At 44.4% G+C, this 19,793-nt stretch overlaps 1 protein-coding gene across 2 annotated transcripts in view; it reads left to right on the top strand.

The window, feature by feature from the left end:
* Positions 1–19,793, top strand: part of SLC24A4 (solute carrier family 24 member 4) — a 180,485-nt gene that overhangs the window by 147,844 nt on the left and 12,848 nt on the right. For both annotated transcript variants that reach the window (XM_059182464.1, XM_059182463.1), the window contains exon 13: positions 16,815–16,981. In XM_059182464.1, the coding sequence (XP_059038447.1) occupies positions 16,815–16,981 (167 nt within the window). The remainder of the gene's footprint in view (positions 1–16,814; positions 16,982–19,793) is intronic.

Here is a 19,793-nt window from a genome sequence, read left to right as displayed (position 1 = left end):
GTTGGCATGGGAGCTGAGGGCCGGCTCAGCATGACCTACGGGGTGGCTGGTGTTGGTCCCCGTTTCCCAAATGAACAAACTAAGACTCAGGTGGGTAGGTGCCATGGCTGGGGCTGGCTCCAAGTCTGCCCAGTTCCGAAGTGCTGTCCTTTGGTGCCACCATTGACTTTGGCCGAGAGGGCCCTCCACTAAGCTAGCATGTAGGCTCTAGGATGCCAGGGGTGGCAGGAAGGAAGGGGAGGGAGGTGGCCAGTGGCTGGGTCTGCATGGTTTTCCGACAGCAGGAACCCAACCACCCCACCCTGTCATTGCAGGCTTTGTGGAATGTTTAAGGCTAGAGGGCATGTCGGCGGGCGTGAGAGCCAGTGAGTGTTATTTTTCAGTATTTCTGGGATTAGCGGTCTCTAATTTCACGCTCCCCAGGGCCTCCAAATTCAGCAAGGCCCTCAGAGGCTGGGCAATAAGCTCTGTACTTTCTGCTTTCCTTTGGTCTTCCTTTGGTCTCCCCACAGTTCCTGGAGGTGGGTGAGGGGGTGTGGCTCCCCACCATCCCACAGAAGAGGCTCAGAGAGGCTGACCATCCACCCACTGACACACAGTGACAAGTGGCGGGGAGAACAGCTCTTTCTGCTGGATGCCCTGAGATCCCCGAAGTGAGGCCCAGAGCTGGCTGTAACTTGGGGTCTTCAGAATGAGGGCATTGACGCACCAACCCCAGATGACCTTCCAGCTTTGGGACCCATTACATCCGGTCTGAGCTGGACATGGAGCCTCCACAGAGCTCGGTGGGGGACATAGGACCATCACCCAGGGACCTGCACCAGCCCAGATTGCTCAGCCCCACTTCTCTATGGCCTGGGAGCTCTTGATCTGCAGATCAGATCTGCCCTCTTCCCCATAAAAGCAGCTGCTTCTGTGGGGGTGGGGCCAGGAATAGGGTCCTAGTGGCCAAACTGTGGTCCCTGACTGAAGGCCTCTCCCTTGGAGAAGGCCTTTCACAGACCCCATGAGCCCTGCAGACCTCTACCCTAGACTGCCAGATACATTTCCCTAGACCTTGAGTCCCTGTGTGCCCAGCCCTGCCTGCATTTCCATGTCAGCCTTGAGTGGGGCCTGCCTCTGACTTGGCTGAAGCTTAGTTTGTGCTTTCTCATCCTCCATTCCATTCTTCCCCTCCCTCCCAAGCCTCAGCCTGGCGTCTCAGCATGACTGTAGTCCTGACCTCATCTGCTGCCCATGGGGCCTCTGCTCACCCCTCTAGTGCCCTCTGGATCAAAACCCACCCCCCAGAATTCAGGAGTGGGTCCTTACAAGGCTTTGGTGTTGGACTTCTAGGTCTGCCAGTTCCTCGCTGTGTGACTTTGCGCACATGGCCTTAACCTCTCTGAGACTGTTCCTATAAAACCCCCAAGCCAGTGCTTGACAAGAGTCCCTGTGAAGTGAAAGTTAATGTGGTCGTTAACATCAACAATAGTTAACATTTAGTGTTTACTGTGCACCAGGTGTTATCATAAACACATCAAGTGTGTTGGCTCATTTTCAGTTTTATTTCAGTTCCTGCAAGGCAGAAACCATTGTTCTCACCCATTTTACAGATGAGAAAACAGATACAGAGAGGCTCAGTACTTTCCCAAGTTCACACAGGTAGCATAAGCCACAGCTGGGGTTTGAACCTGGCAATCTAGCTACAGCTAACCATGGAACTGCTGTGCCCTTCAGGAAGCAATCCATTTAATGATAAGTCTAAATTTCAGGATAAAACAAAAATGTACTAAAAACTAAAAATTATTTGGAAGTTCGTTTGCCCCAAGGAAAAAGAAAACTTCAGTGGTTCCCTTTCTCAAGAGGACTTTTCTGTTTCCATCAGAGCCACGAGCTAAGGGCGGGAGGCCCTAGTTGGATGGTTGACACCTTCGCCAGGAGGCAGGTAGCAAAAGGACTTCCACGGGCCTTGAAATCATGGGACTCAGGGGCAGGCAAGCAATACAGCACCATGGACTGAGGATTTTTAACTTTAAAGACCCGCCTTCAAGTCTTGGCACCATCTCTCACTTTCTGAGATGTTTAAGTCCCTGAATTCCATCAAACCTCAGTTTTCCTACCTATAAAATAAGGACAGTGTCCCCTAAAAGTTGACATGAAGAACAGAGAGCGTGAAAATCACCTCCAAGATGTGAGGTACGACAGGCATGTTGGGTAATGGTGAGGTAGTCAGTCATCAATCCCTCCTTGACAATGCTCCACCTTCCCCTGCATTCTTCACACCTTCCCTGCCCCCCAGCCTCTCCACAAAGGTCAGCCTGGAGCCTCCTCTCCACCCCACCCCCCAATTGGGGAAGCAGAGTTTGTTTGGGGCTCTGCCTCTGATTTTCTGTGAGATTTGGCACAGTTCATTAACTTTCATGGGACTTTGTTTTCCTCTTTATGAAATGTAGTTAACCAAGTGAAACTTAAGCTGGGAATGCAGGGTTGGTTCAATGTATGAAAAACAATACCACATTGTTAATAAAACCACATGATCATCTCAGTAGAAAAGAAGCACCTAACAAAATCCAACACTGTTTCTGGATGAAAAACCCCACAACAAACTTGGGAATAGAAGCAAACTTCCTTAATGTGATAAAGGGCATCAAGATCTACTACCCTACATTGCGGTAAAAGACTGAAAGCTTTCCCCTTCAGACCAGGAACAGGACAAAGATGTCGCTCTCACCACTTCTTTTCAACATTGTGCTGGAGGCTCTAGGCAGGGTCAACAGGTGAGAAAAAATAAAAGCCTCCAGATTGGAAAGGAAATATAAAATTATGCATAAATAACATCTTGCATATAGAAAATTCTAAGGAATCCACAAAAAACTGTAAGACTAACCTTACAGGATACAAGAGCAATGTACAAATTTCAGTTGTATTTTGGTACATGAGCAATTAACCTGAAAACGAAATCAAAATAATTTCATTTATAATAGCATCAAACAGAATAAAATACCGAGGAATAAATTTAACAAAGGGAGTACAAGATGTGCACACTGACTGCTACAAAATATTGTTGAAAGATAGTAAAGATCTAAATGGAAAGTCATCCCATGTATATGGATAGGAAGACATAAAAACCTTTTAAATGACACAAGTCCCCAAATTGATCTTCAGATTCTCAGCAATCAAAATCATCACTAACTTTTTTTTTTTTTTTGAAAAAATTGTTGGGCTAATCCTAATACATATGGAAATGTGGGAGGCCCTGAATAGCCAAAACAATCTTGAGAAAGAACAAAGATGAAGGACTCACACTTCCTGAGTTTTAAACCTACTACAAAGATGTAATCAAGACTGGTACTGGAAATAAGGGTAGAAGTTATGGATCAATGGAATAGACTTTGAGACTTTTGATGTATACCCATACACATAAGGTCAAATAATTTTTGACAAGGATACCAAGACCATTTGATGGGGAAAGAACAGACTTTTCAACAAATGGTGCTAGGAAAATGATTGCCACATTAAAAAAAAAAAAAAAATCTGGATCCCAAACACACTGTATACAAAAGATAATTCAATACAAAATAGAGACCTAAAGGTATTAGCTAAAAATGTGAAACTCTTAGAGGAAAACATTCATGAGTTTGGATTAGACCATGGAGTCTTAAATATAACAAAATCATAAGTAGCCGGAAGGAAAGCGTAAATTGCACTTCATTAAAACTTTTGTGATTTATAGGACATCGAACGTGAAAAGACAACTCATAGAATGAAATGAACCATTTGTAAATTGTGTTTCTGATAAGGATTTAGTCTCCTGAATACATACAGAACTCTTGGAACTCAACACTGAAAAGACTAATTTCAAAAATGGGTAGAAGATTTGAATAGACCATTATCTAAAGAAGATACACAAGTAGGAAGTCCATGTTAGAAGATCCTTAACATTATTAGTCATCAGGAAAATGCAAATCAAAACCACAGTGAGCTACCACTTCACTAGAATGGCTCGATTTGAAAAAGACAGCAATGTATTGGCGAGGATTTGGACCTCTTGGAAACTTCAAATGTTGCTGTTGGAAATGTAAAATGGTATGCTTCTTGGGAAACAATCTGTCGGTTCCTCAAAGAGTTAAATGTAGAATCACTCTATGAGGCAGCAATTCCACCCCTAGCTATATGCCCAGGAGAAATGAAAACCTATGTCCACACGAAAACTCACACATGAATGTTCATAGCATCAATTGTAGCCAAGAAATAGGCATAATCCAAAATCCCATTGAATGATGAACGGGGAAGCAAACTGGTGGGTGTGTCTATATAATGCAACATTATTCGTCCATACAAAGGAAAGAAATACTGCCCTTTGCTGCCACATGTATGAACTTTGAAAACATACATAAGTGAAAGGCAGATGCAGAAGCATATGTACTATAATTCCATTTATATGGAATGTTTAAAATAGGTAAATCTGCTACATACAGGTTAGTGGTTGCCAGAGTTTGAGAGAGGAGGGGAATGGGGAAGACTTGCCCATGAGAACAGATTTTCTTTTGGAGGTGATGAAAAGCACGTAGGAATCACATAGCGGTGATGGGCTACACAGCTTTGTAATATATGAAGACCCACTAATTATCCATTTAAGTGGGTGAATTTTTAATGTTAACTGTATCTCACTTGCTTTTACATATAGAACTGACCAGAAGGGGTGCTGCCCAAAGTGTGGTCCAAGCACAAGCAGCAGTACGTAGAATCTTGTTAGAAATGGAAATTCTTGGGCTCCCATTCCAGACCAGCCAAACCATTAGCTCTGGAGGTGGGGGAGGGTGGCACCTGATGAGCTCCTCAGGGAATTCAGATTTAAACTCACGTTTGAGGACCATTGGTCTAGAGCTATAGTCCCTAGATCTTGAAGACACTCCTCGTTCCAGGGTTCATGTATATATCTTGATCACACAGTGACACAGCCCCACATCCCACGAATTAACCACTCCCTTAGGTAGAGTGCCTAGTACACTGTTCCAATTCATTTGTTTGTAGTTATCCATCGACAACCTCATCCATTCTTAATTTTTGCCTCCAGTATGATTAGCCATCTGTTTTGTTACCATTGGTTTTAAAGGTTTTTTCCCCACATCATTATATTGTAATTTTCTACCAAATTCAAAAGGAAAACCTGAGAGCTGAGTGACACAAATGACACAGCCCTTCTCTTGCTTTTGTTTGTAAATCGATTGGAGTCCATGGGGAGCATCTCTCAGATGTCCCTGACATTACACTTGAAGGAAAGGCAGTGGGGGCCAGCAGGGACTCCTGGTGGTGGGGGAGATGTCTTGGGTGTAGACACTGTCCTGAGCCTTGTTGCTACCCACCCATCCCCAAACTCCTTTCACCCATGAGTTAGTCCAGACTTTTTTTTTTAAAGAGGGCACATGCATGCTGTGGCGGGGGGGGGGGGGGGGGGAGGGGAAGACAGAGAGAGAGGAAAAGAGAATCTTAATCAGGCTCCACACCCTGCGTGGAGCCTGATGCGGGGCTCAATCCCATGACCCTGAGATTGTGACCTGAGCCAAAATCAGGAGTCGGATGCTCAACTGACTGAGCCACCCAGGTGGCCCAGTCCACACTCTTTTAATGTTAGAGAAACCCAATTCAGGCTGGTTTAAGCCAAAAAAGCCCACTGTGGCAAGTTCCCTAGGAGAATCTACCTTTAGGCAGAGCTGAACCTGGGGCTCCGGTGGTTTCAAGATACTGTCCGTCTCTCCCCTGTGCTTTCCCTGGGCTGGCTTTATCCTTGCACGGCTTGCAAAGATGGCCACCAGCCATCCAGACTTCCATCCCATTGGGTTAATTCAAAAGCACAGGTGGTGCCTCTGAGTTAAGGATTGAATTAAGCTGCATGGGACTGAAAATTCAGTGACAGGACATTTGCTTTGAGGAATTTTTTGTTACCTCATAAGGTGTCCTGAAATTAAGGAGTCTTGCAGCTCTATCCTTCACCCAGTATCCATTTCTGTTCCTCCATCCTTAGTGGGTGGCTTTTGTCTTCAAGGTTGCCAGTTGGGCCTGCCCCTCTGGTGTGCCTGTGTTCCAGCCGGGAGCAGAGAGAAGGGGCAAAGGGCGAGAGACACATGTCACTAAAGCTTGCCTCTTTTTAAAGATTTCATTTATTTGAGAGAGCTGCTGAAATGATTCACACTAGCCAATCTGAGCAGGGAGCCCAACACAGGGCTCAGTTCCAGGACCCAAGGGTCATGACCTGAGCTACCCAGTGTCTCCTAAAGCTTGTCTCTTATCACAAAAATATTCACCTTCCTGGAAGCTCCACCATATAGACTTCCAAGTACATCTCTTTGTAAGAGCTGTGACCACTCCTACCTGCAAGGAAGCCTAGGAAATTAAGATGTTTAGCTGAAAAAGGACTATTACAAGCAAAATAAGGTTCCTCTAATAAGAAAGGGACAATGGATATTAGAGGAAGATATTACCAGTAAAATCCCCAGGGTTGACACTCTAGTCATGCACCCAGCCCCAAACCTATGTAAACCTCCTAGTGGCAAGCATTGTTCACTGTTGAAGTCCCAGTACCTAGAATAGTGCCTAGCCCAGAGTAGGCACACACCAAGTATTTACGGGATACATGATTAGTCATGCTCAACCCACACCCCGAGAGCTAGGGGGTGGAGTCAGCCCTCAAGCCATGTAGACTGATGCGGGATGGAGGGTTGGCTCCTGAAAGGAACGTTAGCTTGCTGTTACCGGTAGAGGAGTGAATGCTGGCCAGAATGAGCAGCGCATGCCCAGTACAACCCAGACATGCTCAGACTTGCCAACTTTTAGAGATCACCAACTACTCATCCAGGAGCACAACCCAATCAAAGCAGACTAACCAGTCCAGATGCCAGTACTCTGAGCCACCTCCTCTGTCTGCCTCTCCCGCTGCAGGAGGCAGTTTTCCTCTGCCCCCCATCACCCCAGGGTCAAGTACCAGGTAACTAGAGATGGCCTCTACACCCCAGAGCCTGCTGAAATGATTCACACTAGCCAATCTGAAGCCTTCCTGCTGTGCCTTATCTTTACCCATGGAAATCACAATAAATGTTCCTGCCCATGCTTTCCTCCTGCTCCTCCTGCTTCCTGACCAACCCTCGTGCTTCTCCCTGTGACTCAGCATGACATACCTTGCCCCTTGTTTCTAGGGATCTGTGACTATGAAACTTCTTTTCATGCTTATTGCTTTTGTGTATCTTACTATACCTAATTAAAATCAACGTTAGATGCTTTTTACAACACACTAAGCGTTGGTTTGGTAAGATAATATGTATTAGAACTTGGAGACATTAAAGAATCTTGGTAGGACTCGGGAATCCGTTAGCAACTCCACCCACCCCTGCCCGCACCCCAGGTGATGTGGATAGTCAGGGAGAATCAGAACCAATGATCTAGTCTCATTCTCTCACTTGTCAGTTGAGAAGGCTGGGGCCCAGCCTGGTGGACATGTCAGGAGACCACATCCTGGGGCAGGAGGTTGTGTGGTGAGCACAGAATTAAAACAGGGAGCAAGATGCTTCCGGCCTGAAGAGAAGCCCCTCCCACGGCGGGGTGGTTCCTGTCTTCGTAACTCTATTGCTTAAGACTCTTCGGTTGCAAGTAATAAGTGAGCTAGGGCTCAGTTGAGCAGGAAAGGAGATTTTATGAGAAAGGTACACAGGTGATTCCTGGAGTTGGTGCAGGCGGGTCTCAGGACAAAGCAGAGCCAGGAAACACAGGGTCAGCCTGACCCCCTCTCTCCCTGTCCTCTTCCTCATCCCTATGTAAACCTTTGCCCCTCAGACCCGCTTCCTCTGCCTGTCCTGTCCTCGCTTCACAATTCCGCCATGTTCATTGCCGTCAGTCCCAAGTTCAGTGTCTTGAGAAACAGACTGTGGTAACTCAGTGTGATTGGAACCACCCCTGGGTCAGTCATAGGCAGGGCACACACATGGCTGGCAGAAAATAGCCCCGTGATTGGGATCACTGCCACAGTTGTCTCAGAAATCTCACCGAATCCGAACTCCCATGCCCAGCCACCCAGCAAGACCTAGGGAGGTGGTTCCAGGACATTGGCACCTCCTTTCCTCAGGCAGGTGCGACTGGGTTCTCTGTTTCTACTCCAGTAACACATCCTCATGATGTGTTCTGTTCTCTTGGAGAAGTTCAGGAAATTTCTCATTTCCTGAGCGTGATCGAGAGAAATCCTCTCCTGGGAATAGGCTTTCAAGTGGGAATTCTCACTCCTGCTATGTGAGGTATTTCTAAATTCGTTTTTATTTCTGATGGCCTTTTCCTATTCTTGTCCTGGTCCTTGGCCTCCCATTCATTTCACATGTACTGGGGCTCTGCTGAGGGCAGAAGCATGTAAGGATCTAGCAGGTCCCTGCCTATGAGCAGCTCAAATTCTGGCTTCAACACTCATCCACGAGCCTGTACCACCCAAGCCAACACTGAAAGCCATGGTCTGATAGCTCCCTAAAGTATCTGGAACTGGCTCCATATTAGTCGCCCAAATAGGAATGATGAGGTGTACACTGAGAGCGTCTGGTCCCCAAGCCCCCAATTTGCTATCATCACCCCCATTCTAAGGTAAGAAAAAGAGGTTTGGGGGACTGCTTGCCCTGTGACCCATAGCTCATGAGTTACCCAGCAGGATCGGACCCCCATGTCGGATGCCAGAGCTTTGCCCGCTGCCTGTCTGGTCTCTGGCCTTTAATCACTGCATTTCAGCCTACCCAGCTGTCAGGGAACAAAACAGTAAATAAAGTGCTGAATTACACAGTGCAGGCCGTTAGCAAATAGGACAGCGTGTCACCTCCTGCTAATCATATGCTCCAGACGAGTGCAGAAGTCACCCGAAGCTGTCACCAGCTGCGTTGGCACCTTGTCCCAAAAAGTGTAGGTGGGGGACTTGGGCAGTGAAGCCATAGGTCAGCTTCTCTGGTTTCAATAGTTCATAAATACTCTTACAATTCAAAGCAGTTACAGAAGAAAGAGATCACCATGGACTGAGTTAATGAGGAAAAGTTTTCTAGAAGAGTCAGAACAATAGGGAGGCTGCAGATACAGGGGTGGGGGGCATAGCATGAGCCCTATTTTGACCATGATCTGCGGCAATAGCTAATTTACACACAGATATCTGTCAAATATAACAGGAGTCTCGTAAGATGATATTTCATTCTTACTGTATATCGTAACTCTGCTATTTACTTCTTTTAAAGAAATGCTGGTTGCCATCCGCTTAATTGCTCTCACAGTCCATTAATGGATGGCATCCAGTGGTTGAACAACACAGCAGCAACACAGGTCTGATAGAGCACTGTTTTATGGAGAACAACGGTGGGCCCTGAGGCTTGCCAGCTGGGTGGGGCCAGATCCTGGGGAGATGTCCAAACCAGATGTGAAACCTGTACCAGACAAAAACAACACAAGTTTGTGTCTGAAAATAAGAAAACAATCTTCCCACTGTGGCGTTTGTATAGATCTCCAAAGATGCTCCCGAGAATTTAAGTGTTCAGGGTTGCAATTCCCCGAAGTGGATTCTTCCCACATATATGGAGTTTTAGGTCAATTGTGGAGAGCCCTCACTGCCTGGATGGGGTAGGGTGTGTGCTGATAAGGGAAGAGCCAGGAATTTGGGGCAATCAAGCAGGAAACCCTTCTGCTCTTTATGCAAGGGTTACAAGGCACAGAAAGGTACGTAGAGAAAGATCTGGGAAGACAGATGTCTTTCTGATGAAGTTTCTAGGATGAATACATGAATGGATTTGCTGATTTTTGAGCTAACCATAGTCTGTTGGTTCATTATTACAAGCAGGCTGGGTTTTTTTTTTTTTCTTAGTAAATACACTTTTAATGATTTAGGAAGATTCAAACCCAGATGTACAGAGCTAAAACAGCTCCTGCCAGCCTACTTTGCAGTTTTTTTATTGAGATATAATTCATAGATCATGAAATTCACCCTTATGAAGTGTCTAGTTCAATGGTTTTTAGCATATTTACAAAGTTGTTCAACCATCACCACTATGTATTTCCAGAAAGTTATTTGTTTTGTTTTTTTTTTAAGATTTATTTTTTAGAGAGAGAGCATGTGTGCATGCACGAGCAGGAGAGGGAGAGGGAGAGATAATTCCAAACAGACTCTGTGCTGAGCTCAGAGCCCGACTCCCGGCTCAATCTCACGACCCTGAGATCACGACCTGAGCTGAGACCTAGAGTCAGACTCTTAACCGACTTCACCACCCAGGCTTCCGATTCCAGAAAATTTTCATTTCTTCACCCCAGAAACCCCACACCCATGAACAATCCCTGCCATCCCCCTCCACAACCATTGGTCTTTCTGTCTCTGTTGGATTTGCTTATTCTAGACATTTCATATAAGTGAAATCACATAACATGTGGCCTTTAGTGTCTGACCTCATGCATTTTGCAGGTTTTCTAGGTTCATCTGTGCTGTAGCATGGGTTAGTATTTCATTCCTTTTTACGGACGGATAACACTGCATTGTGTTTATATGCTGCATTTTGTTCATTCACTACTTGATGGGTATATGGGTGGTTTCTACTTTTTGGCTATTATAAGTAACGCTGCTGGGAGCATTTGAGTACAGATTTTTGTATGGGCATATCGAGGAACTGCCAAACTCTTTTCCAAGAGGCTGTGTGTGCATCTTTGCATTCCCACCAGGAGTGTATGAGGGTCCGCATTGTGCCCACATCTTTGCCCATATTATCATCTTTATCATCTGTCTTTTTTGGTATAGTCATACTGGTGGGTACAGAGTAGTTTTATTTGTCATTTCCTAATGATTAAAGATGTTGAGCAACTTTTAATATACTTATTGTCTATTTTTTTCTTATTCGCTATTTTTATATTTTCTTTGGAGAGTTGGCTATTCAAATCCTATGTCTATTTTTCAACTTGGGATTTTTTATTGTCAAGTGATGCGTCCCTTATATATTCTGTAAACTAGACCTTTATATGATTTCTGAATGTGTTCTCCTATCAGGTGGATTGTCTTTCACTTCATTGATAGTGTCCTTTGAAGCTCAAAACTTTTAAATTTTGGTAAAATCCAGTATATCTATTTTTTTCTTCTGTTTGTGTTTTTTGGTGTCTTTTAAGAAACCATTGTCTGATCCAGTATCAGGAAGAGTTATGTCCTCACTTTCATCTAAACTTTATGGTCTCACCTCATATTTAGATCCTAGTCCGTTTTGAGTTAATTTTTGTATGTGGTATGAGGGAGGTGTCTAATTTCATTCTTCTGCATGTGGATAGGTTGTCCCAGCACCATTTGTTAAAAAAGACTGTCCTTTTCCTATTAAATAGTCTTAACACCCTTTTAATTTTTTTATTTACTTTTTAAAGATCTTATTTATTTGACAGATCACAAGTAGGCAGAGAGGCAGGCAGAAAGAGAGGGGGAAGCAGGCTCCCCGCCCAACAGAGAGCCTGATGTGGGGCTCCATCCCAGGATCCTGAGATCAAGACCTGAGTTGAAGGCAGAGGCTTAACCCATTGAGCCACCCAGGTGCCCCTGGACACCCTTTTTAAATATCAATTCATTTTAAATGGATGAGTTTATTTCTGGACGCAAAATTCTCTTCCATTGATTTATAAATCCGTATGCCAGTAACATACTCTCTTGATGGCTTGTAGCTCTCTAGTAAATTTTAAAATCAGGGCATGTAAGCCCTCCAACTTTGTTCTTCCAAGATTAGTTTGGCTATTCTAGGTCTCTTACATTTCCATGTAAATATTAGAAACAGCTGGTCAATTTCTATTAAAGAAAAAAAAAGGTCAGCAGGATTTAATAGGGATCTTCCCATTTATTTAGGCTTTTTAAATTCCCTTCAATATTGTTTGGTAGTTTTCAGCATATAAATCTTATACTTTCGTTACATTTATTCCTAAGTTTTTTGTTTTCTTTGCTGCTGTCGTAAATGGAACTGGTTTTCTTACTTTCGTTTGAAATTAAGAAATTAATTTCATAATGGATCGTTCATTGTTAGCATATAGAAATACAACCTTTTTTGTATATTGATCTTATATCTTACAACTTTGCTAAATTCATTTACTATAATAGTTTTTTTTTTGGTGTGTGTGGATTTTTAGAATGTTCTCTTTATGAGATCATGCCATGTACAAATAGGAATAGTTTTACTTTCTCTTTCCAAGCCTAATGACTTCTTTTTCATGCCTAGTGCTCCTAGCTAACACCTACAGTACAATGTTGGATGGAAATGATCAGAGCAGATATCTTCATTGTGTTGAAAGCTTTCAGTCTTCCACCATTAACTATATGTTAGCTGAGGCTTTTAAAGATGCCCTTTAACGAGATGAAGAAATTCTCTTCTCTTCCTAGTTTGTTGAGTGTTTTGAAAAGGTGTTGGAGTTTGTTAAATGTCTGCCTTTTCTTTTTGCCTGAGTGGACGTGATTGTGCAGGGTTGGCTTTTTTGTTTTTGTTTTTGTTTTTTCCTTTATTCTATTGACATGGTATACTGGATTGATTAAATTTCATATTCAAACCAAACCTGCATTCCTGGGATAAATCCCACTTGCTCATGGTACATAATCCTTTTTACATGTTTGCTTGATTCAGTTTGCCAGAATTTTGTTGAAGATTTCTGTATCTCTATTCATAAGGGATATTAGTCCGTGTTTCCATTCTCTTGATGTCTGGCTTTGCTATCAGGATAATACTGGCTTCATGAAGTGAATGGGAAGATGTTCCGCTAATACTTTTTGGAAGAGCTGTGACAGATTCATGCTAATTCTTTTATAAACATTTGGTAGAAATATGATCCTGGCCTTACTTTAAGAGAAATTTTTGTTTGTTTGTTTATTTTGTTTGGCTTTCTGTCTACTATGTCAATCTCTTGTTATAAGTCTTATTGGATTATTTTTCTTTCTTTCTTAGCCAGGTTTGGTGTTTCTGTCTTTGTAAGATTTTTGTCTGTTGCACCTAGGTTATGTAATTTGTTGGCATACTGTTGTTCTTAGTATTTCTTTAATAATTCTTTTAATTTCTGTGAGGCATATAACCATCACCTCTTTGATGCCTGATTTTAATAATTTGAGTCTGCTCTCTTTTTTGTCATAGTCTAGCTAACAGTTTGTCAATTTCATTGAACTTTTTTCTCTTTTTAAAGATTTTATTGAGAGAGAATGAGGGAGGGAGGGATGGAGAGAGAGGGTGAAACAGACTCCCCAAGGAACAGGGAGCCCATCCTGGGGCTTGACTTCAGGACCTGGAGATCAAGACCTGAGCCAAAGGCAGACACTTAATGAACTGAGCCACCCAGGTGTCCCTCATTGATCTTTTTAAAGAACCAAGTTTTAGTTTCATTGATTCTCTTTTTTAAAAATTTTCCATTTTATTCCACTTTAATCTTGGTTATTTCTTTTCCTCTGCTTTCCTTGGGCTTAATTTGCTCTTTTTTTGTTTCTTAAGGAGGAAGATTAGGTCATTGGTTTAAGACCTTTCCTCTTCTTTAATATGGTCATTTATAGCTATAAATGTCTAAGCACTGCTTTTCCTACATCCCATAAGTTCTTGTATGTTTTCATTTTCATTCATTTTGAAGTATTTTCTAATTTCCCTTGTGATTTCTTTTTTGACCTACTGGTTATTAGTGGCATGTTCCTTAATTTCCACATATTTTGAACTTCCAGTTTTTCTTTTGTTACTGATTTTTTAAAAATATTTTATTTATTTATTTGACAGACAGAGATCACAAGTAGGCAGAGAGGCAGGCAGAGAGACAGGGGGAAGCAGGCTCCCCGCTGAGCAGAGAGCCCGATGTGGGGCTCCATCCCAGGACCCTGAGATCATGACCTGAGCGGAAGGCGGAGGCTTAACCCACTGAGCCACCCAGGTGCCCCCTGTTACTGCTTTTTAAGTTCTTTCCATTACAGAGTGGTTGTAAGACATCCTTCATGTGATGTAAATTCTTCCAAATATACTGATGCTTGTTTTATGACCTACCATGTTGTTCATCCTGGAGAACATTTTATGTGAGCTTGAGAAGAATGTGCATCCTTCTTGAATGTACATGTTAATGTTTTTCATCAGATTTGGGAACTTTTTGAATGTGAGTTCTTTAAGTACTCTTCCTGCCTTTTTTCCCTTTTTCTTTCTGTTTCTGAGACTAGATCATCTCAGCTGGTCTATCTTCAAGGTCATTGGTTGATTTCTTCTTCCTGCTCAAATCTGCTGTTGAGCCCCAAAGGTGAATTTCTCAGTTATTTTACTTTTCAACTCCAGAATCTCTCTTGGTTCTTTTTTATGGTTTTTAGTTCTTTATTGGTAGTCTCTGGTGAGAACTCATTCTCCTCTTTCTTTTTAGTTTTTTTAGACATTTTGACAACTCCTTTGTGAGTATGTTTAAAACAGCTGATATAAAGTCTTTGTATAGGGACACCTGGCTGGCTTGGTCAGAAGAGCATGCTACTCTTGATCTCAGGGTCATGAGTTTGAGCCCCACGTTGGATGTAGAGATTACTAAAATGAGTGAATAAATAAGTAAATAAATAAACAAACTTTAATAAAAAACTAAAGTCTTTGTCTAGTTAACACAATGTCTGGAATTCCTCAGTGGTAGTTTAGACTGATTGTTTTTTTCCTGTGTATGGAACATACTTTCTTATTTCTTTGCATGTCTCGTAATTTTTTGTTGTTGGAAACTGGGCATTTAAAATAATAAGATTTGACAATGCTGCAAATCAGATTCTTCTCCCTTTACTGGGCTTCTTATTGCTATTTATTATTATTGCTTGTTTAGTCAATTTTCTTAGCTAATTCTGTAAAATCTGTCTTCATTGTGTGTGGCCCCTGAAATATCTGCTAGATTCTCTTAAGGTCATCTAATGATTGCATAGAGAATTCCTTTGATATCCAGGACCAAATAAGTATTTCAGTCTTTGCAATAAGTTCTGTATGTGTTTGGGGGCACACCTTCAACACTTAGGCAGACAATTAACAAATGTATCTTAGTTTTTATTTTCTTGCTTGTTCAGAGCCTCAACATCAGGCAAAGGTGGAAGCTTAGGACATCCTCAACTCTTTACTGAGTATGCAAATATCTGTGGGCACAGTCTGATGCATACTCATGGTCTTTTAGATTCCCAAATATGTGGGAGCTTTGCAAAGCCCTCTGTGGATAGCCCTTTCTCCAGTTTTTCCTTTCAAGCTGTTTGGCTAGTGCATTGTTTGTTTCAATGGTTACCTACCACCTTGGACAGTGGGATGTTCAACAGTTGCCTCTGATTGTTTTCAACAAAAGCCCCCAAGGAAAAGGCTATTCACACTGGCTGAGCTCTGATTCAGGAAAACTAGATAGCCTTGACAATGGGATCTTCCAGGAAACCACCAGACAGGCCAAATAATGCCAATTCTCCAAAAATGGACTTGAAAGGAGCTCCAGCCCTCCCCCACTATGGTGGATATCAGGATGCTGGTTCTCAAGGTGACTCCAGAGCTGGTGGAAGGACCTGGAAAATAGAGCAAGTTAAAACTCCACAAAGCTCACTGTTCTCACTGAGATCCAGCCAGTTTTCTAAAGTAAACTCTGCTGGAATTACTATACGCCTTTGGTTAATTTCCAGAGTTCTGAAAAAGGCTGCTTCTGACCATTCTTGCCAATGTTCCCATTGCTTTTGTGGAGGAGAGAATCCTTAGAAGTCCATCTGCCACTATTTTATTGGTGTGGCCAACAAGCTAATTTTGACCCTGCATGTGTACACCATACTTAGTGGCTAATTAAGGACACCATGCTTGCACTCAGTGGCTTAGTTGATAGGTCCCCCAATGATAGGTCCATGATCAAAGGAGCAAGACTGATACAAAGCGAAGGTCAAGCAAAGCTTTATTTCGCTCCAAGCATCGAGAATCAAACCAACTGTTCGCTGCCGCCTCTTACAGAGAGGGTGACCCCTCCCAGCCTCACAGACTACTTTTATAGAGCAAAGGCCTTGTGGTTGAGCCTGGCCACACGTAGATGACCAATGAGATTGTAACACACAGAGAAAGCTGGGCAGTCATGCTAGGTCACACATGGGTGGCCAGTTGAATTACAATTCACCCCATTGTAGCTATTTGAACTAGCCTATCACCTTGGTCGGAATTGGTGCCCAAAAGGTGGGGCCCACACTCCTTGGTAGCTAGCGAGACAGTATATGCGCGCCCCACTGATTGGATGTCTCCACCAGACCCGACTCATTCCTGCATTCGGGCTCTGTTATCTCCACCTTACCTGACACGCCCTTTTATTTGGGCTCTGTTATCAGGGACTGGTTGAGCATATTTTACTGGTTTCCCAGACTTGCTTTTAAGTAAGTTCCCCGGGGTGGGGGGGGGGGGGCAGGGTCAGTTTAAGTTTTACTGCATAAACAACAAAATCACTGTTTAACCAGATGGAATCACTCTGGCTAAATAGGCCCTTACATAGTGAGGCCACTTTTCCTTCGTTGAATTGTTTGTGGATTCTGCTGCTAGGGGCCAGTGAGATCGCACCTGCTGGGCCAGCCCTCCTACATTTTAGTCTTGTATTTACAACAAGCTGAGTATATGACCTTGGAACAGAGGAGCTGAGAATTCCAGAGTACCAACTATGTGCTGCAGCGTGTGCTGCGTGTTTTATGTATATTATATCTTGTCATTCTTGCACCAACCAAGAAAGAAAATGTTCCCATTTAATGGATGAAGAAACTTCTAAAATGCGGTGATAGGTAGATTGGCAAATGTGTAACCTGGTATGTGTTTCTCTCCTTCCCCTTTGGGCTCCACCCCCTCCCACTGCAGAGGCAAGAGGGGACAAGGCCAAGTGGGTATTTACCTGGCCACTCATCTTCCTCCTGTGCGTCACCATCCCCAACTGCAGCAAGCCCCGCTGGGAGAAGTACTTCATGGTCACCTTCATCACGGCCACATTGTGGATCGCTGTCTTCTCCTACCTGATGGTGTGGTTGGTGAGTGGTTATGGAAGTAGAGGTGGGCCACACAGACAGCCCCTGCCCAGCCCCTGCCGGAGATGGGAGAGCTGGTTCAAGAGCGACCTCAGACATGGTGGTGCCACCTTCGGCAAGCCACCTCCCTTTGCAGACGTTGGCTTATTTCTCCATAGAAAGGGTTTCATCACAGGCGCCTGGGACTATGCTGGGCACTGCAGATTCCTGGATGGATACAGCATGGCGCCAGCCTTCAAGGCAAGAGTGGGGGCGGGAGATGAGATTCTGAGACCCGCTGCTGCTGCAATGGGAAGAGGAATACAGCAGGGTAGTGGGGATGCTCTGGGAAGATCTCTGGAGGGCTAGGCCTATTCCCCCTTCCTTTCTGGGACCCCTGGGGGAATGTGAGGGAGACTGGAGTCAGTGGGAGATGAACACAAGGCAGCCTTCATTGTAACCCCTGCCAGTAAACTCTTTCAGCCTTCATAACAACAGTGGGATAGGTGTTTTTACTTTGTCCGCTTCACAGGTGAGGCAACTGAGGCATCCAGATTGAGTAATTAGCCCGGCTGCACAATTATCAACTATTATGGGATTAGTTCCTCAATCAGTGAGTTCTAAAGTTGGGCTCCTGAGTTCATGATCTCAATGACTATCCTCAGCTGTTTCTCAGTTTCTTACTGGAGTTTTCAGAGGCCATTTGCACCCAAGTTTTGCAGGCAAAGAGGCTTTGGCATAGCTCCTTATAAGCTCCACTGGCCACATGTGACAGCTTCCTATATAAACCTTTCATTGGCCAGAGCATAGGGGTGGGGCAGCAGTAAGCAGGAGGCCCTTTCCCCTTGCTCTGGGTACAACCCTGTGGGGAGGGAAGGGCCGTGGGGTCACATAGAAATGCATTTGAATCCTAGACCTCCCACATGCCAGCCATGAAGTGCCGGCAGGTGGCTCAGCCTTCATGAGCCACGGTCACCCCTTCTCCAGAAGAGGGATGGCCATCCCTGTCTCACAAGGTCACTGGGAGGAGAGAAGTCTCTGCTCAGACATTGTGGCCCTAGCTGGCAGGATGACAGATGGATAATAACTGTCAATAGCAACTGTTTTCACCATGAGCTGCAGCCAGTTCTACATCCATGCTTTGTTCAGATCAAGGTTAAAATTCTTACACATGCCTGTGTGTGTGTGTCTGTGTGTTGGGGGGGGGGCATGTGCACATGTGTATGCCTACTGGGGTGTGGGAAGAATTGAAAATAGCTACTCTCCAACCTCCCAAGTGAAGGACAATCAAGGATCACAAAAACGATGCCTTACATGAATCGCACTTGTAAATTGACATCTTTCTGAGTAAGGTTAACACCAACCCATCTTTATATGTGATAAAAGGATCCAGGGAATTCTCTTACTGAAGTGCATGCCCCAAACAACACTGCAAGGAGGAAAAAAAGTATTTGCCTGACATCAAAGGAGTAGGTATGGGAATTAGGAAAGATCAAATTAATGAATGGGGTGAAACGTTTCCTCCAGTTACTGAAAACAGCAGTATTAGGAAATCAGCTCTGCTCATTCTCTGTGAGGACGTTTAGCAACACTCACATCCCCCCACACCTTGACTCAGCCCTCTTGTGCTGCTTAAAGCAGAGAGAGTCATGGGGGCAGCTTAGTGGGGGTCACGGGATCTGCTTGGCCAGGGCATCCTTACCTTTGGCTTTGAACTTCAGCCCGCCTCAGTTTGGGGGAAATGAAATGACCCTGATAGTAGAAATTGATCGAGACAGTAGCACCCCGTGTTAGCCCTCATTTGGGGCCACGAGCTTGCTTTCCTTGTGCCCCAGGAGAGGCCACCAGGCAGCAGTGATGTCTCACCTGCCCACCCCTTACTCCTGTCACCTTTTGGATCTCTCACCCCTAAGCCTTCAGAGAAACTAATTCTTGAATGTCCTTGTGAAAAGGGAGGGACCTTGGAAAGGGATGGTCCTGTCCAGCACCTTTGCACAGTTGGGGAGACCGAGGACCAAGAAGAGGGCCACGGCTTCCACAAGGTCACACAGATAGCCCCAGAGCTGGGACTCAGGTCTGCTCCCCTATCTGGTGCTTAAGTATCAGCTGGACTCAGAGGGCCCAGGGCTGGAGTCCAGGGCAACGCAGCACCCAGGCAGCATCTCTAGTCTGAAGCACCCTGGATAGTGCGTGCGTTTGTACACACACATGCACGCACACACACCCATAGACCTTCCTTTTGTTCTTCCATCTTTCAGCTTCTTAGCCAGGTAGTTCAGTGATTTAATGGGGGGAAATGGAGGCATCCCCCACAATACCAAAACAACCCAGGCTCCTGTACAAAGTCTGGCATCCCCCGTGGAAAGCATGTCAGCCACGGCCTGGTTGGACTTGTGAAGATCTTGTTCGTGGACTGAACACTATGGATGAGTGGCTCATTTTTGCCCTCCTCGGTGTCTGAAAGAGAAAAGAAACCTACATCTGTGACCATCTTGCTCAGGCCAGGCACTGTCACCTCACATTTTCTCAATTAATCTTTATTAGCAGACCCATTTTAAAGGTGAGGAAACTGAGGCTCAGAAAAGGACACCAGCTTGTCCTAAATCACACAACCATTCACTGGGATTGGAGCCACCCATCGAGATGTGAACAACCCCAAGAGGTGCCACGGTTCCCATTTTAGAAGTGGGGAGGCAAGCCAGAACTAATGAGGTTATCCAAATGCTTCTAGGGCTTTCCATCTGGGTGCTGCTCAGGGCTCCAGCCATCTCTGGAGCATCAGGCATTTCTCAGTAGAGCGTGTGACTGCGGATCAAGATCCTTCCACCTGACCATT

The sequence above is a fragment of the Mustela lutreola genome, chromosome 7 (genome assembly GCF_030435805.1).
Source record: "Mustela lutreola isolate mMusLut2 chromosome 7, mMusLut2.pri, whole genome shotgun sequence".
Taxonomy (NCBI): domain Eukaryota; kingdom Metazoa; phylum Chordata; class Mammalia; order Carnivora; family Mustelidae; genus Mustela; species Mustela lutreola.
Note: the sequence above shows the minus strand (reverse complement) of the source record. Positions and strands in the feature narration are given on the sequence as shown.